Source organism: Spea bombifrons, chromosome 10, assembly GCF_027358695.1.
Source record: "Spea bombifrons isolate aSpeBom1 chromosome 10, aSpeBom1.2.pri, whole genome shotgun sequence".
Taxonomy (NCBI): Eukaryota; Metazoa; Chordata; class Amphibia; order Anura; family Pelobatidae; genus Spea; species Spea bombifrons.
The window spans coordinates 5,828,796-5,845,344 of record NC_071096.1 but is presented as its reverse complement, the minus strand read 5'-3'; the positions used below and the strand labels follow the sequence as shown (position 1 = coordinate 5,845,344).

The 16,549-nt window shown below is 41.4% G+C and overlaps 1 protein-coding gene across 1 annotated transcript in view; it reads right to left on the bottom strand.

Moving 5' to 3' along the window:
* Nucleotides 1-16,549, bottom strand: part of SHANK2 (SH3 and multiple ankyrin repeat domains 2) — a 164,907-nt gene that overhangs the window by 117,023 nt on the left and 31,335 nt on the right. The window contains exons 2-8 of the mRNA XM_053448763.1: nt 14,675-14,895; nt 11,289-11,492; nt 11,111-11,182; nt 10,718-10,826; nt 8,303-8,454; nt 7,118-7,285; nt 3,342-3,458 (exon numbers count right to left, since the gene is read on the bottom strand). Of these exons, the coding sequence (XP_053304738.1) occupies nt 3,342-3,458; nt 7,118-7,285; nt 8,303-8,454; nt 10,718-10,826; nt 11,111-11,182; nt 11,289-11,492; nt 14,675-14,890 (1,038 nt within the window). The 5' untranslated portion in view covers nt 14,891-14,895. The remainder of the gene's footprint in view (nt 1-3,341; nt 3,459-7,117; nt 7,286-8,302; nt 8,455-10,717; nt 10,827-11,110; nt 11,183-11,288; nt 11,493-14,674; nt 14,896-16,549) is intronic.

The following is a 16,549-nucleotide window of genomic DNA, read 5'->3' as shown; positions in this document are numbered from 1 at the left end:
CCCACGGATGCCTTCTCGCCGACGCAAATAACGGGTTCTAATGGTTTGCCTAAAACATGCTTATAGTGCTAATATTTGAGCAGCTAGAAATAACGTTTACTACTTTCATTAAAAAAAAAAACATTTACTGATCTGAAACATAAAAGACTAGACCAGAAAGAAATATACAGTAACTAAATTCCTGCTCTGCTCATGATTTCTTTATATATATATTTATTTTATTTTTATTTATTTTTTAGCTTACAACTTTGCTGAGCGCTAAATGATTTTAATGCATTTTTTATGCTGCGGACCCTTTATTAGAAAACTCCAATTTCACTAGATTTTTTTTAATTTCTACAACAAATCTGTGCCCAATTTTAAATAAAATACAGATTTTGAGAGAAGCAATGCTAATTAAATTAAAAAAAAAGAAAGAAATCTCAACATTCTGTACACTTGACCTTAAGAGCTTGCACTTATTAATCAAGGCATCTTTTCTCCTGCTGAGCCTCTAACACTGATTCTTGTGGCAGATTGTACCATTTTATGCGTAGATGGCAAGCTCATTAGGCTACCCGGTGCAGTTACATAAATGGCCAGTAAGGTCCTTACAAGGGGGCAACATAATACAAGCCATTATCCTCTCTAGAATGTACGCTTTTGGGGCAGATTCTGCTACAATTTACTACATCAGAATACAGGATCGACAAATAATAATAATAATATAATAGTACAGTACTATAAGGATTATACCAGTATACTAATCTATGGGGCAGGATTATACCAGTATACTAATCTGGTAGGCAGAGTTTTACCAGTATACTAATCTGAGGTTATACTGGTATATTAACTAGAGGGGCAAACTATTCTGAGAAGTAAGGTTATACCAGTATACTCATTCGAAGAGCTTACTAAACCAAGAATGGACCACTACATGTACTCCAGACGTAGCAGACCATGAAAGGCCCCTTTGTGGGCGACATGTTTATTGTGACATCTCTTGCGTCGGTGCTGTGTGATGGTAACATATGTATAAAGATACGCCGTCGGTGACAATACTATCCTTCACAACTATCCTCGCACATGGGCCAGATGAGTCTTGTGTGACATTATTGCCGCTTTAGAGCTCATATGAACTACATTTGAAACGTGGAAAAATACCCCTCGCTATCGTAAGCCGGACCCTCTTCACCTAATGTATCGGTTCGTCTTAGTCTGTCAATTATAGTTTTGTCGGACCCTTTGAATGTAGGGACTGTAAGAAGCACTGTGGAATTTGTTGGCGCCGTATAAATAAAAGATAATAACGATGATAATAATAATAATAATAACCATTATTTCCTGGAGTTTTGAAACATATTGCTGCCTTCCTTTCCAAAGAAAATAAAGGTTTCATTACAAGAGATTTACCGCATTCCTCCGGAGAGGACGGGGAATATTGTGCTGACCTGAATAATGCTCCCGGCTCTACCGTCCTCCGGCCGATGCTATTAAACGCTTATTTGATGGCTTGGGACTTTTTTTTTTTTAATAACTCTGCCTCTTGGCGGTTTGTATTTTATTTTGCTGATTTTACACATGCGGGACTGCATCAGCCACTCGGCATGCCCATTTTACTACTTAATTAAACTGGCAGGGCGTTAAAGGAGCTCTGTCACATCACAATGCGGAAATTAAAAAGGATATTGTCATTAAGCACAAAACGAGAACTCTTTGAGTGATAAAATGCTCCGAATAAGCCGGCGACGAGCCCGCCGACAGGTAGCTCCCCGGCCGTCGGTGATTTACAGCCCCTTGATTCTGAGCTATCCTTGTTATTTCAGCGAGCGCTAACGCTTGGCTACCTCTGTGTGAAAGGATTTTGATACTTATTGTTTTTTAATTAAATCAGGCGCGTACAAAGAAAACAACGACCAGGAGACCCGAACTAGTTGGTACCGAGAAGAGGGTCGATACCCATGATAGAGGACGTCAATACCACTGGTAACTCTTTTAAACTTGATGAAAATGATGGAAACGGGGCCAAAAAATGGCAAAACGGGTAAAGTCAATGGGGGGGTGAGACAGGTGGAGGTTAAGAAAAAAGATGGAGGATATAGGAAGATCAAAGGTGTGAAAAAAGAGACTTAAGGGAGAGGACATGAATATCGCCAACTAGGAGGCACAAGAGAAACAACAGAAGGACGCAAGGAGGACTCAGAAGCGGCTGGAGGGGTAACTAGAAAGAATATGGGTTATAAGTAGGGAGAGGGTGGGGTAGGAAGAAGGGTTTGTATTTATTCCCCAAATTGGAGACCCCATTGTTTCTGTCTGAATAAACCACTCTGCACGTTAAGTAACAAGCAGACAACAGGACTTGTGCTGCATGACGGCTGCTTCACGGCGTCTTGTGTACTCTGCGGGTTGTGACAGATCCAATGTCAGTAGAAACGTCATTCATTATTTTATGTATTATCATTCTGCCTTCCACTTTGTGAACAGCTAATAATATATTCCGTGATGAGCAAGACGGGTCGTTGCCTCTGGCGCTGCGAGGTGAGGTGTCCACTTGTGCCCCCGGGGGCTATGCCCCTGTGCATTAGTCCACTCCCAGAAGTGGATGTGACCCCCAACCCTGCCACAGGTGCCAAGAGCCCCACTTATGGCTCTATGCCATTATTTATGCGGACCCCTCTGGCCGTACCCCACCTTGAGAAGGCCATCCCCGGCTAGTAGCCACAGCTCCTTTAACTTCTGCCTTGTACTTTATAGGGCTTTCTATCAATGCATCATTTACTGACTCCACAGAGACATCTAGCAGGCTTTTAAAATCGTATGTTTGGCTGTCCAATTATACAGAATATTTTCCCATCCTCGTTAGGCTTCTTCCCCAGGTGTCTATTCCGCTTTGCAATTAGTCAGGTTATCCAGATGTTAACTAACTGCAGACTGCGATGTGTTATCCCCCAAAGACATGCTTGGGGGTCTTGTGCTTAGATGTGGGCTCTTTGAAGCAGTAATTCCCTTTCCTGGCGTGTTTACCGTATGTTTGAAATGCTAATGCCAGAATAGCCTTAATCAATAAGTCAGTCTCTTGTACGCACCGCAGGAGGTCACAAGACAAACATATAAATGTGGTCATTAGGAACTTCTATGAACGGAATGTGTGCGCCCCATAACCCTTTACTGTTTAGTAGATAAACCCACACAGTGATACGTTCATGGGACAGAGATATAGGCAGATGGAGTGAAGACTGTAGGTTTATTAGCAGAAGAACACATATAGGCAGTAAGTGGGGGTACACAAGAGTGGGATGCACCGGGGCAGAAAACCAGAATGAAATGCTTGTGTTGCTTAAATACACAGCAGAGCTCCTCACCTGATTATAAAGTGCGCAGATGTGTAGCGCTGTGTTTCCAGATGCGTTCTGAGCACCCATGTTGGCTCCATAAAACAATAAGTGCTCCAAATGTTGGAAGTGGCCGTATCGGCACGCCTGCAGAGACACACATACATCACACATGTGAGCGCACTATGGGTTAAAAACACACCGTTAAAATAAAAGCATACAAGGGATAACTCAAATCAGAGTTACCCTCCATCATCAATAACGTCTACATGACGCATAACAAGAGGAGGAGATCGTCCGGCTGCTCTGTCTCTTCTACCCAAGGAACGAATGGAGTTACAATGACATTGTCCTGTTTATATGATATATTTACGCAGGGTTAACCTACTAACTCTTCACCTTTCATCCTCGGCTCTCAATCCATACCTGTACCCCCCATGATTACTCCAACATTGTATAGGAAAGAGTTGGACGCATCGAGAATATAGGTATAGAAGACATTGTTGGAAGCATCCATTTATTTTTTGTTATCAAGTGTGAAACTGTGAAATATGAGAATTCTCCTCATTTTTTTGTCCTGCTAACATGTTTTAAATATTAAAGCTCCATACAACGTAGCGATAAATGTCACAATTCCCAGAAAGCTCACACATTCCAAACGTAAAGATATAAAGGGAATTGGTGATTTACAGAGATGCGATCAAGCTCCTTCATCAGTAGAGGGCACCACAGACTTCTAATCATACGAATTCTGCCTTACAAAACGAGAAATTGGAGATGCTGTTTGTCTGACAGATCCCTAATTCATCATTTACTAAGAGAAATTCAGCGTGGAGACTGAGTGCAACACAAGCACAGCCAGTAAGACCAGTCAGGAACCGGCATGAATGTTTCATGAGAATGATGAATGTTACACGATGATCTAATTTCTCTACCATGCAACAGGGACCTGACAGCTTTCTCTACCCTTCCTGAAAAACACATAGAAACATAGATTCTGCCGGCAGATCGGCCCCATTCAGCCCCATCTAGTTGCTTGGTTTTTCTACTGTAAAGACTCTTAATCAGTTGTTGGTCCCGTCTTAGATTCGGAAGCCATATGCCTATCCCGTGCAAGTTAAAATTCCCTCTCGTCTTGTTCTAAAATTCCTCCTCCTTGTACCCTCTTGTACTTGTACCCTCTTGTACTTGAAACTTCTTGTACTTTTAACCTCTTGTACTTGTACCCTCTTGTACTTGTAACTTCTTGTACTTTTAACCTCTTGTACTTGTAACCTCTTGTACTTGTAACCTCTTGCACTTGTACCCTCTTGCACTTGTACCCTCTTGCACTTATACCCTCTTCTACTCTGATAAGTCCCTGTATGTATTTAACAGTTTCTGTCACTTCTCACCTTTCTCTGCGTTCCTCCACATACAGACATCATAGAAATAAGTAAAAGAGGCTCTTTTGCAATTTGGATAATTAGCCGCCCTAAAGTGGAACTCTCTTGGAGTGAAACGCCCCAAAACTGCAGCATTAGTACCATCTTACATTATTTACAAAAAGTAGTATAGAAAACGAAGTGTTTAAACGTTAAAACGTCATTACTGGTGGGCTGTTATTTATATCACCAACATCAACATCTCTGTAGTAAGGTGAATGTTCTGTACATTTTCCACAGCAATTACTGTAAATTATGGTTGTTGGAAGCTGGTAAAGACCCTCGCAGGATGTAAATGGATGTTTAGGTGCAGGAGGAAGAGTGATATGTTTTACCCTGGTTTAGCTTCCTTTTTCTCTTCTATGCTATGTTAACGAGCAAAAACTCTTGCCATAGAAATGCAGTATGGCAAAGACACAAGTACACAGAAAGAACACACTTTAACACATACTATATAACAAAGTGACAATACACACAAAATAGATACACAGTAGATAGTGAGACAAAAAGAACTGTATATGCATTGTGAAGTTGAGTGGTCAGTCGCGTTAAGGGTTTATGTTTATGAGTAGATGCGTCTTTCAATTTTGAGAGTTGCAGGCAAGGGCATGTGAGTTGGATGACACCCTGCATGTCTTCACCTGCAATTCGAAAATAGAACTCCCAGAAAATACATGTTATTCTATTAAAAAATAAATGTTTGAAAAGTAAAAGCAGTGAGGGTTAAAGTGTATTTAACCATTTGGAGGGACACAGAACTTGTCAATCAACATCCATTCCCAGTTCTGTATGCATCCTCTGTTTAGTGAATAGACCTGAGATGTAACAAGAGACAGGGAACATGGGAACAAATGTGACATCCGCAAAAATTATGGTGCCTTGATTCTTAAGAAAAAGTTGGCTTGAATTCACTAAAACATCTATTCCTAAAATAACCCCACTGCCGTTTTAGTCTTGTGCTCCACAGTATTAGAATGTAGAACGTATTCAGTTTGTGGAGTTCCACATTTGATACATTAGGTCAAGTACATACGTCTTCACCTAATCATATTAAATCTTGTATCAGTCTCATCATTAGGAAGCACAGAGTCTGAATTAAGCATTTTAATGAATTTGATAATGCCCTCTATAGGCATACCTTTATAGAGATATGTGGCAGCTCAAAATACCCAAATGCTGCTTAATCCTCTCCCCTCTTGTCCTGGGGCTCTGTTATGTAAATATTCCGCTCGATGATTTCATTATCCGCACATCGCCAGAATCACTGTTCTTTTTACTGTCAATTAAGCACTCGCGCAGCGGCTAATATTTAAGATGGCAGCTGACATACTGTTTCCCTCCTGCCATGTGTGCGCCATTAGTGCGGAGTGTCTGTATTAACAAATGTCTACAAAGAGAGGAGTCAGGGAGAGCTGGCAGGACTCAGAGAGCAAATGAACCCATTAGCACTGCAGTCCTTGTTTACACATTCACCATTACCCGGTATAAGTATTTAATTAAAAAGAAATGATCTCGCCACTTTCCTTACAGTGACCTGGTGGCTCGCTCGCTCGGGTTTTACTGTAGAGCTGATAATAATAACAACCAGCCATTTCTTCTGCTTTGTTGTGCGGTGTGTATTATGATGTGCGGAACAAAATGTATTGAAACGTATACACATATGTATAGCCCTGTAAATAAAACTGCAGCTTCATATACCCAGAACCTAAAAAGTATAGTTTATAACGTAGAGTATTGAGTGGAGCTCTGGAGACCTTAAGATTGATAGTGATGTTATGGAGAGCGTTCAGAAGAGGGCTACCAAAATGGTTAAAAATCATGGAAGACTAAAGGAAGCTCTATATGTTCGACTTGGGGGAGAGAAGAGAGAGGGGATGTGGAATGGGATTTAACAAAGTTTGGAGGGAAGTTTGCTTCAAAAGGAGGAGAAATGTTAGAACAAGCGGTCATAATCTAACACTAAAGGGTCAGAGGCTTAGATGTAATGTAAGGAAGGTTTACTTTACTGAGAGGGTGGAGATAAATAGAACATCAGAGTCTATGTTTAAATAAACAAAGGATACAAGATCTACACATTCATACACTTGTCCATTTGAAGGGAATGTCAACTCGATTAAAGATTTAACTTCACTAATCATTACGCTGGAAGGGCTCGGTTGTCCTTGCATAATTTACAGCATTTAGAGATGCATGATGGAGGACCAGCTCTTTCTCTTCCGCCAGTGAAAGTCACCAAGGTTGGCGCTTCATCATGCACTGTAAAGATGGGCGGTGTGGTATGCTCCTCATTCATTCACATTCTTTTCCTGTCCAGCAAATAGAGCCTCAGATATACCCCTATTAATGGAAGTCCAAAACACATACATATCACATTTACCGTACCTGGTGGATCTCTTGCCAGCCATTTTCATCCTTGCATCCCACTGTGGCGTGTTCGTGAAGCAGTAATTCACAGCAATATGGGTCTCCTCCGACCATCGCTGTATGATACAGGGGAGTCAGACCACGGCTGTCCTTGTAATCAGGAGACGCTCCCAGTCCCAGCAAGGTCTGTAACAAGACAACATTGACACATATTTTCAAACACCGTTTCCACTTCTCCTATCTTGATCTAATGAGCGTAGCAATAGTTTATAGGCTTTGTTGGTAACACAGCATTTTTTCCCCCAGGGAAATAGGTTCTTCTTACATATATCCAAAGATTCAAAATCAAAGGAGGTTGTTTTTTTACGTATTATATAATTTCCATACAATAGTTTTTTTGTTTTTTTTTTAAGTTAAAATGAGGAAATAGCAATTAAAACGGATGCAGTCACCATAGCAACTGCGAGAATGTTCATGCTGTTTGATCCAGAATGGATCTGTGTATTATTTCTGGATATTTAAGAGTATTCTTAAATATTTGATACACAAAGAAGGCAGAATAGTTTTCCCCAAACAGAGAGGTCTAATCGCAGCAACATAGGGTTTTGTATGATTAGAACAGCCTGTTCCGTCTGCGACTTTGTATGCGAAGAGCCTGTTTCTGGGCTAACGTGCAGTAGGTTTCTCTCTTTAAGAGCCGGGACATTGAAATATTAAATATTCCGACTCACACTGGCGCTAATGGAAGATTTTTCAAGGCAGGTGACCCAGTAAAAGCAGAAATATGCCGAATTAAATTCAGGCCACGGGAAACCCTGGAGGGGCACCTGCTCTGCGAGATGAGAAACTGCATGAAAACGCTCAACGACATCGCAGGGAATGTGAGGGTCAGAGACTAAGAGACCGAGAAATATGATAAACAGTAATGTTTCATCACAAGGCAACATGGACCGGATATGTAGATATATCTGCAGAGGAAGTCCCATCCGTCGTTGGGTTACCTTCTGTGTAACAGCAAAATATTGTTATTGCAGAACATTCTGTTCTAATTTTTGTATATGTCCATGGCTCTAAATACTCCTTCTGTGAAAACACTCTACTTAGACCACAGAATCCTTACTTGGCTTATCTTTTATAATGTCATATACATTCTCCTTGTATAGTAGAAGCCAAAAATCCTTTGTTTTTGGATGAGGAACCTACCACGAGAGCTGTCTGGGTCTTCGCCCGAGACGCTTTATGCAAAGCAGTCATGCCATCTTTGCTCCTGAAGTCCAAGTGAGCCCCGCCATTGCGAAGAGCTTTGATGACGTCTGTAGAGTTGTCCAACTGTGCGGCCAGCGTGAGAGGGGTTTCTGCCAAACATCAGAGCAAAAGAGTTCACTCAATCGTGTAAACACGGAAATGGAAGAGGCCGTCATATAAGCTCCCATTAAGCCAGGGCTTGACAAATTTGTTGTGAATCTAGGCGGCAGCTAAAAAGTTAGGAGCCAGGATTTTTTTTTAAACTAACAGTAGGTTAGGAGTGATCTGATCATCATCAGCCCACTTACTAAACTCACAGCATTTGACCTTTTTTTGTACCTGGAGGAACCCTGGACTTTCAGGTCGGTGCTGTTTTTTTTTTGTTTTTTTTTTTGATATATATATATATATATATTTTTTAACACTTTCAATGCTGATTTTCCATTGGAGCACAGCATTGACTGATATTTAGTCCCCACAAGATTGTGGGGACAAATGCTAACCCCTGCAATGCCACGAATGTGTTATACACAATTGTGGAATTGAAGGGGTTAACGCTGCACTGTCGCTTTCATGGAGCGATCAGGCAGCAGGGGGGTGTTGGGGCTGGTCTCCACACTCATGTGGAGACCAAAGAACCCTCTCCCCCTGTCTCTGAAGCTGCCTCTGGCAGCTGGGAAGCAATTGCTGGTCTATAGACCAGCCATTGCAGGGGGGAGTCTCTGATGACTGCTGTAGGCTTCCATGCCTACAGGAATCATAAAAGGGCTTGTGGGGGCTCGTTTTTGCTGTTGCTGGCCTGCCTGGGCTTCCAGGCAGACCACCAGCAGCAGAGCCCCTTACAAAACGGGAATTAACCCCTAAATGCCGCGATCGCGGCATTGAAGGGGTTAACGCTGCACTGTCGCTCTCATGGAGCGATCAGGCAGCAGGGGGGTGTTGTGTCAGGTCCCCACACTCATGTGGAGCCCGAAGAACCCTCTCCCCCTGTCCCTGAAGCTGCCTCTGGCAGCTGGGACGCAATTGCTGGTCTATAGACCAGCTATTGCAGGGGGAGTCTCTGATGAGCGCTGTAGGCTTCCGTGCCTACAGGAGTCATCAAAGGGCTTGTGGGGGGGGGGGCTCGTTTTTGCTGTTGCTGGCCTGTCTGGGCTTCCAGGCAGACCACCAGCAGCAGAGCCCCTTACAAAACGGGAATTAACCCCTAAATGCCGCGATCGCGGCATTGCAGGGGTTAACGCTGCCCTGTCGCTCTCATGGAGCGATCAGGCAGCAGGGGGGTGTTGGGTCAGGTCCCCACACTTGTGTGGGGACCCAATCAACACTGAAACCCCTTTCCTGAAGCTGCCTGTGGCAGCTGAAAACGCTATTGCAGGTTTTCCTGCAATCGCGGTTTCAGCCTACAGGATCACTCCTGATCTCAGGCTCGGGGGCGGGCTTTGAGTGGCTGTGCTGTCTGTCCAGACTCCTGGGCAGACAGCAGCAGCAGCGCCCCCGCGTGGTGACGCGGAGACATTTTTTTGTGGCTGACAAACTCCTAGGCGCCAGGAAAAATTTCTGAGTCGCCATGGCGACCTGGCGCCTGGGATTTGTCGAGCCCTGCATTAAGCCCCTTCCTGGTCCATGGCTTGAACATAATATTGCCCCAGAGCTGGTGCAGCAAATGCTGTAGTATATTCCAATCGCCTAGACTCGCTGCACGGGAGAAGAAGAGGCCGTAGCTATACTAATCACTGTATCACAGCCCTTTGACAGCAAAAGACTTGCACTACAACTCAATAAATACACCCAATCCCATAATAACGATACAATAGCTCCTATAGTCAGAGATATAGGCGACAATATCAATCAAATAAGCCAAAGAACAACATTAAACCATACCAGGTATAAACTAACAGCAAGGTCAAACTTGATGGACCTAAATCACAGCATTATTTTATACCTATTTAGAGATGAATGCTTTCTTTTCACACTTTAGTGATTTATTGTGATTTAGTAAATATATATATATATATATATATACATATATATATATATATATATATATATATATATAAACTGGATTATCTCTATCTATAAAACCTTCCGATTAATTCCATTATAATATAATCCGCTCTCCTCAAGACGTGTACAAAATATTATAAAGAAATAAAGCCGCAATACGATCTAAAATAAATCCCTTATGCGCAAAAAGGTAAACATTGCATTTTCCAACCCGAAGAGAAAAATAAAAAGCATTGTAAATAAAACATTATTAAAAGGTACATCCAAGAGATTTCATCTATTATTGAAAGATATTGCACTATTTACATGTAGTATGAAGAGGCGGCTAACGCTGAACCCTTTCTGCCTGCCTCGGTTGTGTTTTATTACCTCCGTTATCTGGGTCATGGTAGTTTGGGTCCAGTCCTCGGTCCAGCATCTTGTTAACCTTCTCTACAGAGCAGTGCTGGATGTAATCCATAAATTTACGTAGGCTGGCCTGAACGAAACAAGATATATATTAAAATAAAGAATATGTTGATCACCATACACAATAGAGAAACATAGAATCTGATGGCAGTTTTCCGGACCACAATCAGTCCTTGGACTCGTTCTAGAGTCAGGATAGTCATATGCCAATCCCAATGCATGTTTCAATTCCCCCACTGTATTAGCATCCATCACTGGGTGGCTGTTCCATGTATTTACCACCCTCTTGGTAAACTAAAATGTCTTTACCTTACATCAATACATGAACATTAAAAAGTATTAACATTGAGTTACCCTTGTATGGAGCTTGGCGATCTGTTTCTCATCAATGCTGGACTGTTTGTACAATCTCTTCTTATAGCGAAACTACAAAAAGAAAATAGGAAATAATTATAAAAACCTGTTCAACCCAAACATTAAAAATACCTTTTTTGTAAAAAAAAAAAACAACCAATGGCACTGGGACACATACCTCCATGGATGGTACTCCCCTGCTCATTGGCTGTGGGTATTCCCGCAGAAGACGTTCCTCATCAAGGAACTTTCCGTCCCTTCCGTTACTGAAAGGCTGGTATAAGCCGTAGTTGAGGACGTCCTTCAGACTCTGGTTGAGCGTACACAGGATCCGCTGCTTTGCTACCCATACGGTAGCGTTGGGGTTAAAACGGATACATTTCTGCAAATCAGGAGCATAAAAAATGATAAGCACAGTGGGATATTAATAATAAGCATTGGTTAAGTCTTTTATTTTTTTTATACATTGCCAGCGAGAGTCATAAAACGGCAGTTAGGTATAAAAACTAAAGAAGAAAAAAAAAATCACAATTTATATCAGCTCACAGATTTTTCTAATCTTGTTGACTACAGACTGTCCCATGACCTTCACCAATAGTGACATCTGGATACCCATGCGTAAAGAGTCATCCACACTGAGACAGCTCTACAAATAGCAGGTGAAGCGTGGTAACAAAGTAACTGCGGTTCTCCACCCATGGAGCTGTGGTCCAAATATATCACGGTATAATTAGATCAGTTCTCGGGCAAATTCAGTCCCAACGGTGATGACCGCTGCCGGCCAAGTTCAGGTTCTCTGATCATCGTACAAGCTTTCAGCTTCTCCTAAATACCTAAAGACCTGAAGGGTAACATCTAATTACTAATCTATTCCTGTGTATTACATGTATCTAGAAATGTACGAACTTTTTTGAGACCCAGGGGGCCCCACTGGCAATCTACTGGGATTGCTACAGCTCAGAAGCAATCTTTTCTCCCATACTATTGTTTTATTGAATCAATATATCTTAGTAAAATTCTAAAGATTTTCCCAGATATTTAATTTCAACCTTTTAGCCTCAAGCAGACAGCTTGCATCTTCAAGCCAAACGTGTCTTCCACGTATAAACTTTAATATTTCCAAAAACACAGATCTGTAAAAAAATAGTGTGGCTTCTGTTTGCTTGTTGGAGGCAACATTGTATCTATCAATATGCCATCTTTCAGGCCACATTACCTAGAAACCCTACACTAACTTTGGTATTCCTGTGAGATGATGGATTTAAAGAAGTCCTAAAATAGGAGGGATCTGAGGAGATGAGAAAGCTAACAATCTAAGAGAAGGTGAGTCGCATGCAGACCTTTTTCAGTGAACCATTAACTTTAGAGCACTTTTGAGGTTGGTTGGTTAAAGGTAATGGGGTTTGTTAGAAGAACTAAAAGGCTTCATTGGATTTTTATGTCATGTCTGTGAAGAACTTTCATTCTTCTTTGTCTTTCAGAGGCTGTAAAGACTGAAGAGTGTTTAAGCCGACACATTGTTCAGTCATGGTGGGTAAACGCTATTAATAGGTGATTTTGTAGTGAACACGAATGAGGGGGAAAGTTCAGGAACTTTAACGTGTGAGAAATGAGTCTCTGTCTGAAAGAGGCATGGGGCAGGTTTCCTTCATGAAGCAAAGTCTGAATAGGGTAACTCTGAGTTGCTAAGTGAGAACGTGACATAACAACATTGAGCCATGGATGTGGAGGAGAGGCGCTGAAATACCCAGCAGAGGATAAAATGAGGTTGTGCCCTGAACCAGATTTAAAAAGTGTGCAGCGTTAGAACACGCAAGAACAGTTCATGAGCACAGAGCATTCCGTAGCTAACTCCCTAACTGCTGGACAAAAGATTGGTCAAAGAGACAGACACTGAAAAGTCATTGAGAAAATAAAAGTGCTGGCAGGGAACGACGGCTTGGAATATTTTTTCAAATAAAAAAAAAGAAACACCCACGGTGTCTTCCGGTAGATCTCTCAACTTACATGAAATGCAACCGCTTCTTACATTTAACAGGGGGGCTGTGGGGAGGCGTATATTACATTAAAATCAATCCCGCTCTGTAGAATCTATTTTTATGAGGATTCAAAGGCCACAATGGCCACCTTCAAGACACAGATCAAAAGAATACACCTGAAAGGCAGAACGCACTGGCCGGGTTATATAAAGAACCCTGCTTCAAATATTAATCCCCCGTCTTATTTTCTTTTCTAGATTTACAAGCCAGTTTCTGTTTTTAAAAATTGTAAAGATTATTTGTGAAGTTTTAGAAAACCTTAAGAATGAGTGGGTTTTGCAGGACTTCAACGCATGAATGAACGCAGGAAATATATTTAGTATATTGTTATTGAAATAAAGAATGGGAACCCGCAGCATGTATACATTATTAATGCAATTTCTGTACTGTATGTTAAACATTAGATCTCTTCCCCCTCAATGTGGGGGAAAAAAGTAATTGCCCTGCAGATACAGCCCACGCATCCCCAAGTGACCGCATTTGTATTATTAAATTTGTGGATATGTCTAAACGCGTACTGCTGCTCTTTTTGTGGGATGACCAGCACTGCCTGCTCTGCTTCCGTGATGCACTTGAAATGAAGGGGGTATTAGGCTTGTAACCATGGGAATAACTAGAAATCACAGGGTCCCAGTGCAAAAATTGCCATATTTGTCCTCAAACAGCTTCTCTGTGCCATTTTATCCACAAACGGCCTGTCTGTGCCATCTTAGCCCCAAACATCTCTTTCTCTCCATGCAGACATTCTGCATGCAGGAAATGCATGTGATGTCACTTCCTGGATCAGACAGTATGCAGGGAGAGCACAAGAGAGATCATCTGATTGGTAGAAGCAGCAGTTCCCCACCTGCTTCATGGTCAATTGCAGCCACTGATTGACTGTTTGAAGCAGACAATCAGTGGCAGGAAAATGCACCCATGGAAATCCACAGCAGCACATACTGCGCATGCACATAGGGGGACAAAACATTTTATGAGCCAGCATTGGGGCTAATTGACAGTATGTTTATCATGTTAAGAGATGTGTTCAGTCGAAGGGACCTCATGCATGGCAAAAACATATGGCAGTAAATTTTAAGGGGCCATGCAGCTATTATATACATTAAAGTACATATGATGGCTGGAGTGTTCCTTTAATGATACCATCTCTGTTGCATGATATCATAGTTACATTCTTACATAACAGACGTGCTAAACTGAAATCCCAAGTCTAACCTGATCTCCTCTAGGAAGGGCTGGACAAATCTATGTGGACATTAGGAGCCAGGCAGAAAATGTAAGGAGCCAGCTTGAGCCGAGTAAAGGATTCATCTATGGAACTTAACTCAGGCTTTCAGGACACTGAAGTCACTTCTTTCCCCACTTTTGTGATTAGTTTATTAAAAAAGCACCTTGGCTATTGTCTGTTCTACCAGCTAACACGGTACCTTCTTCTCTCTCTGTGACTATAGTATGAGCACCATCTGACTTCTAGAATCCATAAATATGCTTGCTTGTTACAGAGAACCTTTACAGTCTGACTTACAGTTTGCTGTAGGTCTGGAATCACAATCCTGATGACCATAGTGTTGGTCTGGATGTCCTCCAGACGACTGGTTGGACGTTCTGCAGTGGCTCTGATGGTATCATAGATGGTTTCCTCTTTCGAACTGTCAGATTCGGACTCCATTGAATAGTCTGAAAAACTCTGCGCCATCTCATCTTCACTGGAGGTGGGACTTCGTGGCATATTCAGCGTCATTTACCCTAAAGCACAAAAATATTACATTATTATGGAGGAACATAACGATGAACGCAAGAAATTCATAAGCAACAGACCCCATTAGCATTATGTGTGTCAGACATATAGGCGATATATTGGCGTTTACACTTTCAACGAAGCTGTATATGTATCTGGTATTATTGCCAGAATAAAAGTAGGAGTTTGATCTAGACAGATGTTAATCTGGAGTCTTAAATAAACCTTGGTGCTAAAAGTACCAGGCTTTATACAAACTGATAGCACAAACAGCATGGAAGTTAATTTAGTTACTTATTAAAGACACAAAACCCTAGTAATATTTATCCATAATATATGCCATATTTTATGGGGTGATTTCGCACCTTTTTATTCACACATCTAATTTTTATTTTTATAAATTGTTACAATTGCATGATTGCAATAGTTTTGGGTCCCCAGGTCTTAGGTCATTTCAGGGACCCACTGCTCCGCATGCCCCACTGGTGGGGGGCAGTATTGCTTCAGGGTTCCCACATTCAAAGCCGCCTTCTTCGTATTATTATTATCTTTTATTTATACAGCGCCAACAATTTACGCAGCGTTTAATACAATACATATATTCAAGGAGTTCTGTATTAGACATTTTCACTGTCCTTGCTCCCTCTCAAAATATCTTGGAAATGGAAAAGGATAATACATAAGAAATCTTAAAAGTGTGATTTCTAATGTATTAACTCTTTGTATGCGTCTTCTGTCCCACTGAATACTGTATCTGGTATATAATAGGAGAGGATGTGCTGTGGCTTGTGCGATCCGAGCCTCTTGTTTAATTATATATACAAGTGCACGGAAACATTAATAATAACAGGGGCAGCGCGTCTAGAGGCAAACATTGTATTCCCCGTGATAAACACACGGTCGGGAGAAACATTCTACCTGGCAGTCTAGCCCGGCCTGTTGACGTCCTTCTGCCAAACGTCAGAACCTCCTATAAAACGTGCGAATGATTCCTATCTGCCGTCACATTCTATGTCTCTATACATTCACATTTCAAGATACTTATAGTCAATTAGCAGAACACAGTACATAATCTATAAGTGGTTACACCATCAATAAATGATATAAACACCTTTTTAACATATTCATGCTTTCATCGCCAATCTTTTAAATGTGGAATTTTAAGTATTTGTAACTTGGAGGGTTTCATAATTATTTCCAATTAAAATGACATATACAATTACACACACATATCTTGTATCTCACATGGGTAGGTCTATTTAAGTTAATTATCTATTGTGTACATAATTTATAGGTCCCTATGAATCCACATCTGACATCGCAGATTGTATGTGCTATTCTTATTGTTTATGGTAAACACAAATACATCCAAATTAAAGAAGCTTCCAGCAAAAGTAATGCCTATTTACAGATGATCCTTTCCACCCCAATCTTCCCATGTTTCATGTAAAGGATCGAATCTATGTGTTACATCCCAGAGGAACCAATATCGGAGGCAGCGAGTGACAAATATGGATTAGTTGCCTAGTCCTCCCCATTAAAACGTGTAAAGAAAACAGTTACACCTCGGACTACCTGCAAGTAATTAGGTGATATCCATCCCTGCTTTGGTTTAATGAAATGCGCAGAGCAGGTGTTGCTGGATAATTTGCATTTATGGAA